The sequence below is a fragment of the Malurus melanocephalus genome, unplaced genomic scaffold (assembly GCF_030028575.1).
Source record: "Malurus melanocephalus ecotype Western Australia unplaced genomic scaffold, MMel_1.1 scaffold_17, whole genome shotgun sequence".
In the NCBI taxonomy this organism is placed as follows: Eukaryota; Metazoa; Chordata; class Aves; order Passeriformes; family Maluridae; genus Malurus; species Malurus melanocephalus.
Genome location: NW_026623249.1, coordinates 3508076 through 3525241, shown reverse-complemented (window position 1 = coordinate 3525241; position 17166 = coordinate 3508076). Strand labels below are relative to the sequence as shown.

At 38.5% G+C, this 17166-nt stretch overlaps 1 protein-coding gene across 6 annotated transcripts in view; it reads right to left on the bottom strand.

Moving 5' to 3' along the window:
* TNRC6B (trinucleotide repeat containing adaptor 6B) overlaps positions 1–17166 on the bottom strand; it is a 134026-nt gene that overhangs the window by 48793 nt on the left and 68067 nt on the right. For all 6 annotated transcript variants that reach the window (XM_057388802.1, XM_057388820.1, XM_057388836.1 and 3 more), the window contains one exon: positions 849–936. In XM_057388802.1, the coding sequence (XP_057244785.1) occupies positions 849–936 (88 nt within the window). The remainder of the gene's footprint in view (positions 1–848; positions 937–17166) is intronic.

Below are 17166 nucleotides of genomic sequence, written 5' to 3'. Positions count from 1 at the left end.
GAGATCTCCCAAGCCTTCTCTCCTCCAGGATGAACAGCCCTAATGCTCCCAGCCTCTCCTCATTTGTCAGATCCTCCAGTCCGGTAATCATCTTACAGGCTTTTTGCTGGACTTGCTCTAGGGTGGTTGCACCTATCTCGTACTGGGAAGCCTGGAAAGGATTTTACCAGTAAAATACTCCAGTTCATATGTCAGGTTATCAGGTTCATACATTGGGTTAATGCCTAGCACAACCTAACAGATTTTTTTTTTGCAAAACAGAGACCTAACACACCAAGTTTCAAACTTGTTTTCTGAGCAGAACCAATTTTCGGTGACTTACCATTTCTTCACAATTCAGACTTGAACTGATATACTTCAGCAAAAGTGATACTAGCTACAGAAAATGTAAAATATAGGTGATACTTGGCAAAAAAACCCCATAATCTTCAGTAGTAAATATTTCATTAAACTTTCTTAAGTAATTAAGAAAAACCAACCAAAAAGGATCTTCTTGCTCTAGAAAATATTTATTCAACTTCACTGCAAGAACTGCAAAAGCCCATCAGTATTTCCATCTGCAAACAACTCAAACGAGCAGCAGTTGCATAGAGAGAGATCAAAAGAAGTCGTATTAAGTTAAATATTTGATATAAAAAACTTATTTTACTTTACGTAAGACACTAAGGAGAAGAAATGTCCAAGTTAAACACTTCCACCCTAGAAAAATGATGCAAAAAAGTGTCTTTAAAGATGCATTACTCTAAACAATCAATTTTTAAGTTCAAATACAAACCATTTAACATCTTATTACCTCCAATACTATTTATGTTTCAGCTGGATAAAAGAATTCAAATATCAAAACCCACCTTCTGAGCAGAGTCCTTCTTTTTCTTATCCTCCTTCTTCCTTTTCTTGTCTTCCATTAACTGTTCTTCCCTTTCTTGCTCCTTTTCTCTGTCAAAACACAAAAAACAATCGTCTGAGCACAGTCAAAYTGTATCAGAGCCATACATACTATAAATGTCTTCCCTGCAAGAAAGACAGTCAAGCTGCCTTCTTACCAGATTCCTCTTATCATACTTCATTTCAGTTTGGGGGTTTCAATTGAATTGAGATAAGGAAAGTACCTTCTAGCTCAGTATTGCCACAACCATGCCACATGCTGCATAAAGGAAAATTCCTTCATTCCGATCAAGTCTGTTATGCCAGTTCCCCATATAAATTAATCACATGCCTGATAGTAGAAAATATCCTAAAGACATTTTGGCCAAAGTACCCTTATAATCGGGTCATGCTATTATTTAACGAAGAGTCTCATGAATCTTTTCATATGGAAAAAAAAAGGGAAGTTGTAATTTAATATAAGATGGTTTGGTCTGATACAACATTTATCTTCACAAGGGGAAGAGATTATTCTATTGCCTGTAGCTATGTCACTTGTAAGAGASTAGAAGCGCCACATCAAATCAAACCTATCATTTATTATACAAATCTCTAATTTAATTTCTACGCTATTGCACCCACCCACAGAATTTTTGTGATGAAACTTGTAATATAAATTACTTTCCAAGGAATCTATTTTTTCCCACAAGAACATTCTTTCAAAAAAAGGAAAAGAATATATTCAGCTGCTATTGTTGTCAAGCTATCATCCTGTTGCTATGTTCTGTATTAAATATGAAAGTATCGTGGAACAGTTAATTTACTACATAATACTATTGGCTGAGCTGTTTCTATGGTGAATCACATTTTTGTTAACCAGTTCTCTTCACATCCTTRAAAATAAATTAAAGGCCAAGTTTCAGCCTACTTGGAGTAATTTCTTTTTATAGGGAAACATTAAGACRAAGAGTATTAATGTAAAAAGGTGATCTGACAGATGAGGAGTAGGATCAGAGACTCTACAAATGGTAACCAGCTAATAACCATCATCCACAATCTTTCAGAAGAAAATTTAGTAAAAACTAGAACAGCGTTACAAACAAAACTGGAATTTGTAATACTACTAAACTATTTCTTGTATTTATGCCTAAATCAAAGGTCTTTTTTGACCACAGTTTAAAAAACTGAGAGTTCAGAGYTCACTTTGCTATCACATCATTCAGACTTTTCCTTGAATTGCATTTATACAGCAAGGGTAGCATCTCTGTTTTCATTCTCACTAAATACTCCCAAGCCAGTGTGCAAAGAGACATTTACACAATCAATTCCTACAAAAGTATTTTGAGATGCTATGTATTAGCAGCTTCCTGATCAAGGATTTCTAAGAACTCTCTTAATGACAAAGGTTCTATAAAGAGTAATGTCTTCCTGGATTCCTGAATTTGGGCTAACCTTCTTCATGGATGGATAAAATTGATAAGGGCAAGATGACGCCTTAGTAACAACATGCTGAGGTTACCACCAAATTCCATCACTATGCAATTTTTCAGTGAAGCACCGGGGAGCTTAGTGTACTTTGCATTGTCTGTCATAGCACTGAGACAGAATTTCTCATTTTCTTTGAGCCATAGATTGTAAGCAATATGAAAAAGCTCTCCTTGACACCCTCTTCATTCAAAGTTGCTATGATTTCAAATTATGGTTACTACTTTTGTACTATCAAACTTTGTATACCTTTTGGGCTGCAGTACAAGTTACAGGTACACTTTTTCCAAAAAACTTTCTTGCAGCAGGCAAATGTTTAAAAAGAAGTTTGAAAATTTAACAACAGCTGTCTCAAAAGAGCTGCCGAAAAATGGCAGGATCAAAACATAGAATGACTTTCAGTAACTGCCTGACACACAAGCCGCCTTCTACTTAAAAGCATTTTCATTACTTCTGTGTGCTGAACAGTAGGGAATAGAAAAGAATAAGCCAAGAGTCAGATTCACAATCACAGCTGAAGCTGTGGCTCACAGTGACATGCTGCTCTAAAAGGATCCAAGGACAAAAGATCCATAGCCTGAAAGTAATCACCTAGTTATGGTCTGCCTTTGTGGTAAATATAGGACATGGAGATTGCTATTGCTGCTGCCTTGTTTTTTGATCTATGTGGACTAAGGCTGCTAAGAAGCCCTTTGTTTTGCATGACAACCTCCCCTTCTGCTCTTTTAGAAGAGATGCAAATGTAATATTCCATTCTGCACATCCCCAACAAAGACAACAGAGCAGCAACCAATACTTAGTTTACTTTACTTACCAAAACTTTATTTAGGCTTCAGTTCATCTCAGTTCYACTAAGGTGGAAGGGACCTACCTGAACACTTGGGCTACATTACATGCCTCTTAACTTCTCATTAGCCAAAAGATAGTTCTTCCTGCCTGACGGAAATTGGGGGTCTATCACATACATTCTAGCAACCAGCTGCTTACACTGAGGAGATCAACATGGGGAGAAATCCCATCAACTACAAGAAGAGTGAATTCAGAGTAATACAATGGGGTGTGGTTCCGGGTTTTGTTACAAGCACACTGTAATGGGAACATGAACACACCACAACCCTGAAGAGGAAGTCTGCTAAGTAGCAATCAGAAGCCAGCTTTTTACTGTTTTCCAAGAAAGCATGTGTTGATCTAAAAATATGACCTAATTGCCCTTCAGTATTTTCCACGAAATCTTAGAATCAACACTATCGAGAAGTATTAAAAAAGTATTTTAAAATATTTATTACAGATTCTAAATTCAAGTATTTAAAGTAAGGTATATTAACATCTTACAAATAATGAGAAACCATAAGTTGTAACCCAAAGTGTTATTTTCATGATAAAAAACCCCAAACCCAAATAAACCCAGTAGCTATCATGCATTACACATTATCTAAGCTCTCATAACAACCTCTCATGGCTAAGTAAAAAACAATAATCTTAGAGAAAAAAAAGCTTTTTACACTAGTTAACTAGAGACAAAACAGAAAACACTTGTGAATTCCATGCTATTCAAACATCCATTTCAGGGAAAAAAAAAAAAAGACCCTGAAGAAGAAAAAAAGAAAAGAAAAAAGCAGACATTAAAAAAATGTGTTTTCCTTCAAAACAATTTACCTGTTTTGGAAATTGTTAATTTCCAGTAAAATTCTAATACTCCTTTTTTTCCAGAAAATTTTATTTTAAGAAGTTTTTCTGACAACATTATGGGCTTAAGGCACAGGTAGAGGACAGAAGTTGCCTTCAAAGCTCTTGCTGTCACCAAATGAACGGAGAGACGAGACGACACGCTACCCTTTGCACACTATCTGCTGCCAACACACTTTGATAGGTAGAGATAAAGCGTCACACACAGTATTAGTCTACACAAACCCCAGAGTCCTGTAAGGTCACTTTCAAACTAAAACTGCAAAAAAAAATGTCAGTGAAATGTAAGAAATGAAAATTCCTACAGTGGTACTTCAGTACATGCAAGTTCMCTTCCAAAAGACTGCAGGACAACAGTGTGAGAATCTGGAAGCTCCTGATAGGTGAAGATGTGCTCTGGATACCAATACTGTGAGTCATCTTCCCTCCTCCTGACCCCACACTTAACCTCATTACAGTACAATCAACTTGAGTTAGCTACCCTAGGGCACAGGAGTGACAGTGAACTTCTATAGGTGCAGCCTGGTCTCTGTGTTGTAATAAGCATAGGGTGATTTACAAACCTGCTTCCAAATTGTAAGCCAACTTGTGCATCTTCTTTCAGAACACGTGGGATTCTGAAACTACACTTGCAGGACCAGTAACACTTTTAACAGAAGAGCCTTTAATCTGTATAGGTACTAGGTCACCTTAACTGTTAAATCCTCCCTCAAGGCTTTAGCCATAACTAGACAGAACAAAAGGCCTTCACCATATTCACAGAGCGATTTGCATGCATAGACCACTGCCACTTAGGAGCAAAACGGGAGCTATCAGGAACTCTTTCTTATGGACAGGCCTCTAGTGATGCAAAGTATCAGACCACAAATATATTTCAAGTCTTTTGGACAGAAAGACTCAAATGGAAACCAGAAATCTAATCTACAATAAGGTATCCAACTTTGGTCAAGATCTGAAGCAAGAAGAATTTCCAGTGAACTCTAACTACAAACTCCTAGCTTCTCAACACTTCTAAAAGTTTTCTCAGTATTAYGATAAATAACACATCCTGGGTATCAGCACAATTAGGCATCACACACTGGTGTCTCAAATGTGTTGCAAAACACCGTTATAACACGCTCAAGTCCAGGTAACTCTTCCAGGACAGAAGCTCCTCTCAATCTAAGGGACTTTTRCAGAGGAGTAAAATGTACTCAACAGTGCTGTTTCATGAACACTTTGCTGCTGCCACTGGTAAGTGKTTTTCATTTTCTTCCACTTTATTTCTCTTTGTCAAGCTCTGTCCCTGACCTTCACTTGCTTGGACTTCTGGAACTCAGCTAAGGGTATGGGAAGCAAATTCAACTCACAGTAATGCATTAAAAAGTGTAAGATTGCTCAAGGGTCATGAACAATGAAGAAAAGGCATAGTGCAAAGACCCAAATGATTTCTTTCACATGCAAGCCCTTCTTGCTGCAGCAACGAACACTGGCAGCCTACAGCTTGAAATGCTCAAGATGAATAAAAGCTTTAAAATTGTATCAGGAAGCTGGATGTCAGAGACTAAAAATGAAGTAAAATCAAATGCACCACAACTGGAGCACAGAAATCCTTATAATTTTACTTCACTTTCATTTAACATATCCCACTTTACAGACATGCTCCATTATTTCAGCASCATGAGAAGAGTATGGCATGTYCAAACATGCAAGTGTGCTCCAGTGCATTTAAAGAGAACATCAAACAGAAGCAAGACATAACACAGCATGGAATAAATCCCAGGGCTGACAGACCCTGCATTCCTAAAGGTAAAATTACTTCCACTAGACTAAGCCATGTAAATAAAGAGTTATGATCTTGCTGATCAAAAGAGTCAAAAGAGGATTAATTCATTTTATTAAAAAAATGTTAAAATACCCAACATCACAGCCTTCTTTCTTGTTAAGCAATGTTTGCATGCATAGACTAGACAGGCGTAAACCATTCAAAACCTGGTTACATAGGAGATAGCCATTTCAAATTCAGTCTTTAGGCTGAATTGACAAAAATGGAGTATGAAATTACTTTAGGCCAAATGACTTTTGATGTTTATAAGGAAAAACAACTGATCCTTCAGAACAGCATTCCTGAAGATCCAGGGTATAAAAACTTAGAGGATGCAAAAAAAGAAAATTACTTGTTTGCTTGACTGAGACTGAGGTTCACCGCATCACTGAACAACTGCAATACTGATGTAAGGGATAAATGGCGCAGTTCAAAACTGACCATTTAGTGAAAGGATGATTGCCCCACACTTCTGAATGCAAGCGAAATAAAGATGGCAGAACTCAGCCCTTCAGTAGAACACAACATTAAGACTTTCATATTTACAACATGTGTAAATGGTACATATACCAGACGAAAGACAAAAGCCTGTCATCTCTCTCTCCCAGGGTAAGCTGAGGACTTAATACACGCACAATATATACTCACCACATATTAAAAGAAAAGACTTGAGGAAGTGTGGTTTTAGAAGTGCTCTGTAAAGCAGCATATTCAAATGATTATTCCTCTTCAAGGACTTAAGAGTAAGCTGCTTTTTCATCTCTTTGGCTGAAAACCAAGACAGTGTCACAACAAGAAAGTTGTGTACTTTAAATAGCATATCTGGCACAACCGATACACGTTTATCGCAGCACAACATCAGTAATTTGACGCTGCTGTAGAAAATAACCAACTTTAAAAGAGTAGCAAAYTGACTTTGCTAAAAGTATGCTTTTCTAAAGAAATACTCCTTATAAGCTGTTATTACACTTGTTAACAAACTGCAATCAATTCTTTGTGGTGTATTCTATATAGATACATATGCACAATGATGTATTTAACAGAAGACAATTTTGAAGAACTGGATGGTATAAGCCCTACAGTACAACAACAAATGCTCATAAAATAGTTTTCTTCTGAACTCTTCAGGAAGTGTGTGGCAAGAGTGTCATCTGAAGAGGGAGGGGGTCAATTTCAGTTTTAAGAGTCTCCTGTTAATAAGAAAAGCTTGGAATACGTTAAAAAGATCAAAATTAATTTTAAAAAATATTCCATATTTCTTGTTTGCACTCCTTTAAGCAGAATTACTCTTTCCAGCTGTGCAATTTATATATTTTATATATATATACATTTATATGTAATTTATATATTTTATATATACATATATGTATTTATATGTGTATAAATATTAATATAAAAACTGCCTTCCAGATATAATCTAAAGTTTGTCAATGTTAGCCAGCGGACAGAAAGGAAAGCTTTAAGAAATTGGAGAGCTATAGCCAAAGTTCTAGAACRGAAGAACTGAGGAAGTTTTCTCCCCTATTTCAGTCTTCAAACACTTCAGAGCTCTTGCAGATCTGTAATTACTATTTCATAGCATGCACACTTATGCATACCAAAGACACAGGTAAAGTGTGTTTAGACAACTGTGAAATGTGGTAAAAATAGCTGAAGAGTGACAAAATATTAAGATAAAAGTTTGTGTGCAATCAAGATGGTCTGTAATATTTCATATCAGAACATCTCATAGCAAGAACTATTAAAGTCCTATTCAAGACTTTAAGGTTTTATGTGATTATCAAGAAGCCTTACTTTCYTCTAAAAACTACTCACACATGTAAAAAGCTACATTACCTACAGCTGTTTGCCAAGAGAAATACCTGTGTCATACCGAATGCCACCAAACCCATGAAGAGTAATGAATGCATAAGAAACAACACAGAACAGTAAAAGGATAACAACTACCAGAATAAAATCAATAAAGAATTGTCTCTGGTACAGGCTAAGAGAGACACAAGCCAGTTTTTTGACAGAGAAGAGACAGCTGGCAATCCCCAAGATCTCTGTTTCACTACAAATTATCTATATCCTGGCAATATGAACTATTTCAAACCTAAGTTCTCACTAACACCATGTCAGCAGATAAGATGACAGACAACCTAGCAAAATATTACTGTCTTCCATTAAGTGAAACCCTTCCATTTCTACAATTGTGTGTGTGAGAGTGAGAAATCACAGCCTCTAAAGGATGACCACTCTAAAGGAGCTGCTAATGAATTGTCGTTTGTACGTGAAACACTTTTTTTCACTACATCATCCATAAAGATGATCTTACCTCCCTCACTGTGCATACAGAAATACCCCCAGAGTCCAACCTCACCATGGAATATGGGGGTTGAAATKAAATTAGGCTGTCTGGGAAAAGTGTCAGATATCAGTTAAAAGACTATTTATTAGTCTGCAAATGATGTGTGCACAAGTATTTGCCAGTGCTGCTTTATATTAAAAGAGACAAATTCTTCCGGTTTTATAATCTGAAATAGTTTGTCTAGCAGGAGAAAAAAACCTTTTGTTTGAAAATTAACAGAAGAGGAGTTACACGATCTTCTCCCTAAACAGTCCTTTACAGATTGGGTTTTTAAAATGTTGGGGTTTTTTTGGTTTTGTTTTTTTTCTTTTTGTTCATTTGATTTTTTTTAAACCAATTCATCTTCTGAAACTAAAATACACTTTCTGCACTAGATACATTATACCGTTACTGGTGTCATCATCAGAATCACAAATAATTCTGTCTGAAAGGGCCTTCAAAAGTCAAGCTGAATCTGGTCTAACCCCAGAGTCAAATTGGACACATCATCAAGCAAGCTGCCCAGGAGCTAGTCACATTCTGACTACCTCCAAAGTTAGAGACATTWCTACGGCTATGGAGAACTTTTTCCACTTTTTCATCCCACATACTGCATTTGCCTCCCTGATACCTAATCAGAATTTCTTTACTGCAACTTGTGTTTTCTCTCTTCTTTTATCACTGTACACCACCTCTACAAAGAGTCTGGCTCTTGATACCCTCTCACGAGGCAGCTGAAGACAGCAGTAATATTACTCCCCCACTGTATTCTCTTTCTAAGGCTGAACAACTCCAGTTTTCTCAGTCTCTCCTTGAGCAAAATTGCTCCAGAACACTAATCATCTTAGTGGYCATTTAATATGTCACTGTCTTTGCTGCATGAGAGCCAGAACTGGACACACCATGTTAAAGACGGACTTAAAAGTGAATCCCTTCTCATGAGCCACTATATCCTTGCTAATATAGCACAGCACGTGGCCAGTTTCTTAACAGCAAGGACACCCTGCTGACTCACACTCTACATTTTCTTTCTCAGGACCTTCAGGTATTCTTTCTGCAGAGCTACTTTCTAGTCAGTGGATGCATAGCCCATGCTATAGTAGTGGGTTATTTTGACACAGGTGTAGTATTTTTCATTTACAATTGTCAAATTTCAATAATTTCTGTCAGGCCATTTTCCCAGCCTACTGTGTTTCCACTGAACAGCTGGTTCCACAGGTTTCCACTGGAGACCTTAATCTCCAGAGGTGTCAACCTCTCTTTTGTTTCGCATCACCTACAAAGGTGCTGAAGGAAAATGCATCATCCCAACAGATCAYGTCATTAACACAGATGTTGAACATCAATCAGCTGACTTGCACAGGGCACCAGACCGCCTGGCTGCCAGTGCACTTTGCACTATTGACCATAACCAGCTTTGTGTCACTGACTGGCAATGCAGATCTGGAATACTTCAAAAAATGAAGAAATTCTACCTTCGAGTAGAATAAAAACATACTTCTGTACTTAGTGGTCCCGTGAGCAAGAATCTATTACAGATACRTCCTCTGCAGAAGGGCTGCAGCAGCAAGCCCTACATGGGCTACACTCCACTCCAGGTCTTGTATCAGGACACTACTGCATTTTGCAGCCCAGATCAATTCCACTGGTCAAGCTCAAACCTCTACTGGCAGCTCTGCCAGTGCCTTACTGGGGGCTTTGAACAGGTTACAAACTGGGACACAAGTACTACTGCCACCTTAATAGCACATTCTTGTAGGTATGTATGAGAAATGCTATGTAAAGATACTTACTATTAATCTAACTGCAGTTAAAAGTCATTTATCCTGACTACAGCATAAATTTAACAAAAGCAGCTCTGTACTTTCTTAGATTACAAACTTCCATCTTAAATGCCAAGAAAAGAATTATTTTTCAACACTAAGAAAGTCACAGGAAATTAATCTATTTGCTATGGTAACTATGCCACAGTACACACAATTATGGCACTTGTTTTAATGTCAAAATGTGACATTTCAGAAAGAATACTACAAAAGTATAATACAGTTTAATCAAATGAAACATCTGCCTGAGCATCATTTGTGGCACCAACAGAGGCTGTACAGACAGTAAAAAACTGGATTATACAGAATTTTTAACAACAGAAGTAGTTACATTTATTTTAAACTTTAATGTTTTGTGGATTATAACTGACATTTACATATATTTGTGTTTCTCAGGCAAAAAAAACCCCAAGACCTAAAAGCCCTCCTAGTAAAGATCCAGACTATCTACAGATACAGGACAGAAATTTGCGGGAAGGTGAAAATAAAGAAAACATTAGACAAGACAATATTATTACAGTGTTACTTGCTGCACTTTTTAACACACTTGAAAATACTGGAGGTTTTCTTTCATGATAAGGCACCTCAGAAAGGATCAAGAAAAACATTAAAATATAAATACCAGTTAAACCGTTTCTATTTAATGACAGTTAAAGTTACTGGAAAGAAAGCCCTCACCAAACCAAGCCCAGACAGAATCATGCTGCTTACAGGCAGTTTCTACTGAATGGTGRAATGGTTGACTTCTACCTGACTGGGGATATTATTAGGATACCCTCACAGTTTCATAGTGGTATAATTCCCATTTCATTTTAGAAGCGATCTGATTGTTTACTTTTATTCAGTTTCCAAAAAACCACTATAAATTTATATGCTATAAAAACGAAAACACTTTATGTAAGTTAATAGCCTAACAAGCATATTACATACCTCCACATCTCTGTAATATTATARAATTTTCCACATACAGTGTTTCAGGGCACTGTAGTAATGAAAATACCATTTATCAAACWGTAATTAATTTTTTAAATTGTACTAAATCAAAATACTAAAGGAAGAATGTATTTAATTTTATCAGTGTGAATTAAAGAACAAGGTTTTCCACACAAAAGTTATTATACATTGGTTGTAGGTCATGGTGGAAGAATCAGAAAGTTAAGGTTATTTTTTAATTAGAAGTTTTGAAGTATTAGAAGTTCAAACAACACTGTACAGCTTCCTCAGATTTTCTTGGCAAAGGTATTAATGTTTGTATTTTCCACTCTGTTTATTACCTGAGGCAATATTTATTTTTAACAGGTAAGAAAATTCATTCAGCTACCTACTGCCAATAGTCAGTTACAAAGTTTCAGGACTGTCAGGATCCACATCAGCAAGTCCAAATTAAAGGCAGTAACATATTTTGCAGTTCTGGAAAACTGTATAAATTCTGTATAAATCTTGCCAAATACTGCATCTTAAAACAAATCTACATACATATATGCCCAGTACATTCAGCTGAAGCTGGACAGGTAAATTCTTGGTATTTTATTACTACTAAGGTCCATAAATTAAGGCTTATAACCAGGGTTACATAAAGTATGGGCGTTTTAATGATTGCTGTTCTTGAAAAYTACAAACCATTTTTTATTCTCAGTAGGGACAAACACTATTCCTCTTCATCCTTGTGCCAGCCAAGCTGAGAGCTGAAGTGGGACTAAAGACAAGTAAAAGGCCCCCAGGAACAAGTTGTACAACCAGACTGTAATAAAGCAGGACAAAGATACAGGTGCTTTCAATCTGAATCCACCATACTTTTGCACACACATAAATCGGCACTTATATTCAATTATGCCTCACACTTCAGTAGACAAGGATTTTTACCTTCCAAAAGTACTTTAAATAAACGTTGTGACGCCCCCCCTTGTTCTAAACGACACTTAAGTKTTTTGTGCAATGAGTAAAATGCAGATGTAGCACCGTGTATGCTGTACTAAATAAATTTACACCCTGTGTTTGCATGTGTGAAGCAYGGCAAATAACTATTTGCCTTCCATAATTAGGCAAATACCTAGCTGGCTAAGTCTTAAACAGACATATACTTTTGAAAAGTTCCTCGTTGTCTTGTAATTTTAAGGACAGTATGTAATCATAAYCCTCCTCTGTCTATTGAGAGAAAATCCTCACAAGTGATTGAGATTTGTATTATTATGCAATAGCCAAATACAAGATGCTGTAAGAGTTGATTATCAATCTTGACAATCGTGAAGCTTAAATACAGACAATACTCAGTCTGAAGAAAGAACTTGTTTAGCAACTAAGTACCATGGATTAGTGAGTTCTTAGAATGCAAAAAAGATTATACGAAGCCCCTTCACAGTGAAGTTGCAGTTAAGCACAGTGCATACTGAACCGAATTAGAGATCTGTAACAGACAAAATTCAGTCTGGTCTATGACTAGGTAACACATGCTGAAGTTCTCATGTTGACCCTGAAATGCAAGTGCTACATCCACTCCCCTCTCACCCTCTGCCCCCATTAATGATCTCTTTCCATAATACCGTCTATGTTCGGCAGCTCAGTAAAGTTGTGTACGTTTGATGTTTTTTACCTTTTTTGCCTTTTTTCCCCCCTTAGAATGGGCTTGGGGAAGAGAAGAATGGCATTTAATAACACATGCTACACAACACAGCTTTCCCAGGATACGTTACGAAACAAGAGACTCATGACCTGCTCAAAGTTACAGAATGACTCCATTGCTCACTCTGAATTAAAAACTGGTATCCTCCTGACTCCTCCTGTATTTTCACTAATAAAATAATACCACTACTGAACACTTGCAGAGCTCCTTTCATCACAGGAAGTCAAAGGGCTTTATAAATATTAATTAAGCATTGCAACAATACTATGAAGTATGCAAAAATTCTGCACATGAGTAAACCTAAGCAATGAATAAATATTTTCAAAGCCACGGGAGAAGTCAGCAGTATGGAGAGAAACTGCTCTTGCCATTAGGGAGCACTGCATTACATACAGGGGCATAATTAATACTCTAAATGTGATGTGAAGAGCCCTTGATCACCAATACATTACTATAAAACCTGGTCATGTGCAATCCTGCAAAAAACACACTAAATTTCAGGCAGCATTCTCATCAAGACACAGTTTGCCTTCCTCCAAACASAGAAAACATGTGAGATTTCTCTCTCATGAGATTTTTCTAAAATTCTGTTTTTCTTGTTTGGCAACTTTCCTAAAAGAACACAAGTGTAAGTGTGATATTCTTTAGTATTTTTACAGAATTAATATTGAGCTATGAAACAATTCAAGTACGAGTTCAGATCTCAAGTGCAACTAAGCTACTTCTTAACATTCACTCAYGTACTTCTGTTATTAAGGAAGCAAAACACCAGTTTAAGAACTCAATATCCATTCTCTCAAGAAATAACTACAAGTCCAAAAGTAATGTTTGCACAAACTATAATGGAGTCATCACTTAATCAAGTACKCAGTGATCTTACAACTTGAGATAATATGTCCACATTTGAACTGCTAGAAACATTACTCTTTAACAATAATTTCCTCYTTCCAGTAACTATCACAAGAAACCAATCTGTAACACTGATATCTTTACTGTGAAAGCTGACCATATTAAAACATGCTCGGGGTTAATTTGCTTCTATGTACTTCCACACTGGAGACTTTAATGACAGGAGTGAGATTAACTTTTATATTTCTTGAAATTGCTGTTAACCTACTGAAAAAAACCCAGGATGACCAGCTCTGAACTTCTGCAGAAGTTTGCTTTAAATTCAGTTTAATTTTTATCACTCATTTTTCACTCAAAATAAGAGAGAATCTGACATTAATATGATTGCAAAATATACTTTCGGTTTGGGGAAAGAATACAGTTTTCTATACAAGACAAAAGAAGTTGCATTAAAATATTTGTAGATTCACTTTGCAGTGAACTGTGTTAGAAAGAGATTGTTGGTGCAATGTTAATGAAGGAATTAAATGAAAAATTGTGTAATTTATATTTCACTCCAGCAGCTTATGTTTTTTAAAATACTCTTAATAGTTCAACAACTAATTTTACTTCACACCGAAACAAGAAGATTCAGTGAAGGCTGACAAAGAGTTAGTTGGCTGAATGAAAAACAGGTTTGTTTTTCGTGGTTTACATAACAATGTATGTTTTTCTTCTGGCTACTGAATGAATGCCTGGACATCAGATTTTGAGTTTTTTCACTTTTTTAAAAGGGCATAATATGGCAGTAGAAACTCAAGTCTTTGAGCAATAAACGTGTGTATCACCATTACAATTTTATCTCAAGTTCTCCTACAGCACAAAACCAGAGAGCAATTCAGTATTACATTTGGTACCCAGCTTTCACTGCATGAAGGAAATTTTCCTCCTTCTTACATGGGACAACAGCTACTTAACATAGTTTATGTTATCATTCAAGCATCTTTAACAGAGAACTGATGAGACTTAACAGCTAGGCTTTAATAAACAATGTTCCATCCCCACTGACTCTTCAGGAATCAACAGCCCAAAGCTGCTGAGTTTTCCTAGGTTAAACTAGTCACCCAACCTTCAACAGAAAAGTCTTGAAGTGTCTAATCAACTCACTGCCACTTAGAAGCAGGACCAAGTTCAAGATCAAATACTGCTGAGATGTGTCCAAAGATATGTGGAAACAAAGAGGGAACAAGCTCAGTCTATAGCTACAGAAGCTTTACTGAACAGCAGTAGTATCATGTGCTCTCCAGACAAACAGATCTAATACACACAACCACTAAGCATGTAACTCTCCACGTTTGGAAAAGCACAGATATGTGATCTTAGCCAGTACCCAACAGTTTCATTATCTTCACAAAGCTGCTGATCCCTAGCTTTTATCTAGTAATGAATATCCTGTGCAGAATGTCTGATTGTACTGCAGTATATTGTCACACTTTTACGAGACACTCCATAAGTCATGGAACAACCTGGCTCAAGACAGTACACTATGGGACCATGGAGAGCCTGGATTTAATAGTCTCATTTATTAATCTTAGGTCTTGCACCATAACTGGCAGGATAAGAGTTTTATAGGGAAACATGCACAGCTTTGAAAGATTTTGCATTTAACAGGGATTCAGCAATGGGCTGCAACTCCTTCCTTCCTTCCACTGAAAGAGGGTGTTGCTTTTTTACACACCAGTTGTCCAGGTCACCTCAGAGTAATGTGGAGAGGCTCCATATCCAGTTTTTCATATTCCCCTGGGACTGCCCACACCTCTGGGTTCACTCCAGCATTCACAAGGGCTAGCCTCCCCATTACTGCCCACAACACCAACTTGCATTAGCAGCTCCAGCTATCAAATCCCCTCCTAGCAAACCACAAGCATAACCAGGAATAATCAGAAACTCATGCTTTTCAAACCTATCTCACACATTCAGCAAGCTTTCATGGGCCTCCCCATGTTTTATTTGCTAGCAAAACTCACTACACTGCATATACACACAAATACACACACATTGACCAACAGTGGCTGAATAAAACACAGCTGCTCATCATTTCCACTCATGGAAGGAACATTAGAACAATAATTCCCCCTTTGGCACAAAATTCAAATTAGAAACTTCCCATGTCTACCAGGAAACACACTTACCAGTCCAGCAAGGGCTCCAGAGTGGTGAGCCCCCTGGTACAACACCAGATTCTAACATCCTTAACAATCTATTTCTAATATTCCCATTTATTCCCACTGCTATACTGGTGGCTGCCCCCTTCCCTCTGGTACTGGGGCTCCCTGCAGTTTTTTCCTGTCGGGGGGTTGTAAAAACTGCCATTACTCTTGCCTTTACCTTTACCTTATTCCTTCTTCGATATCTTTCTAACCAGTTCATCCAGGGACTTACTCTGCCCTTCCTCTACCTCCCCCCCCCCCCCCCCCCCCCCCCCCCCCCCCCCTCCCCCGCTATTGCCTGTAGGTATTCTCCCACAGCTCAAAATTACTCATTTCTCCAGTGATCCAAACAAAATCGTTAAAAGAAAATCCTAATTCTTGCATGTACAATCCGCATTTCCCAGATATTCCTTCCTCCTTCTCCTCGTGCTTACCCTCTTTGCCACACACCGTATACTACAGCCAGTCCCCGTCCTGCCGCAGGGTCCAGATGCGGCACCCGCAGCACACCCGTTCAAGGCCCCGGGCCGCTCTCGCAGCACCTCAAGCTCTGTAAAGCACCAGGTCCCAAGCACAGCCGACGGTGTCACAGGGACAGGCAGGCGGAGGGGACGTCCCGCAGCCTCACGGGGCCGAGGAGCCACTGCAGCCCCTGCCCCCGGCTCTCCCACAGCCTCGGCTCGGTCCCGCACCTCCCCCACAGGCCCCCAGCTCGTGTTGCCGATCCCGCATGTCCGGACCCAGCCTCATCCCTTCTCACTACAGAGGAACTCCCTTCAAGTCCCGAATAGCAAGCGGACAAACCCAAATTCTCCACCCTGGTTCCATAATGGTCCCGGGAGGGGTGGGGGTTTAGGGACAACACCTCCCTTTTTTCCCTATCCTGGAAGTCGGGAATACAAAATACCTGCAGCCGGCCCTGTATTAGACTGCAGATTTTGAAGATAAGGCAGAGAAATTCCCAGTCCCTCACTGTTCTTTAGCCTCCCGCTGCAATTTGCCTATACCGTATCTCTCCACACTCCCCTTCAACCAATCCTTTCCCAAATAAATACCATATTGCCCGATCTGGGCGTGGGTTGCTGAGAACCTTTCTCGACGCCCATGTCCTTAAATACCTCTGGGAGAATGTGCAAATCATCTCAACATTCCCTCAAAGGACCCTTTGGAGGTATTTTGGTATAGTCATCCCTACAGCCGAAACCCTTTTTCGACTGTCCTTTGCTGTCCACCCTGGGCATCCATTTCCAGGGGTCCTTTTCTGTGGACTCTTCACGGACCACCCTGGCCCACCTCTCGATTGTCTGCTGGACAGTCTCACCAATCAATCTCCCGGTGCCGGCCAGCGCCGAAGGCAGCTGATCACCCAAAAACTGAGTGAGGTGCTCCTCCAGCTCCTCTTGCCGCGTGCCGGACACAGATGGTGGGAAGGATCCCAGATGATGCCGCAAAATTGTCAGGCAAAGTAATCCACAACTGCCAGAAATCTATGTTTAAAAAGGAGACAGAGGAGTCCT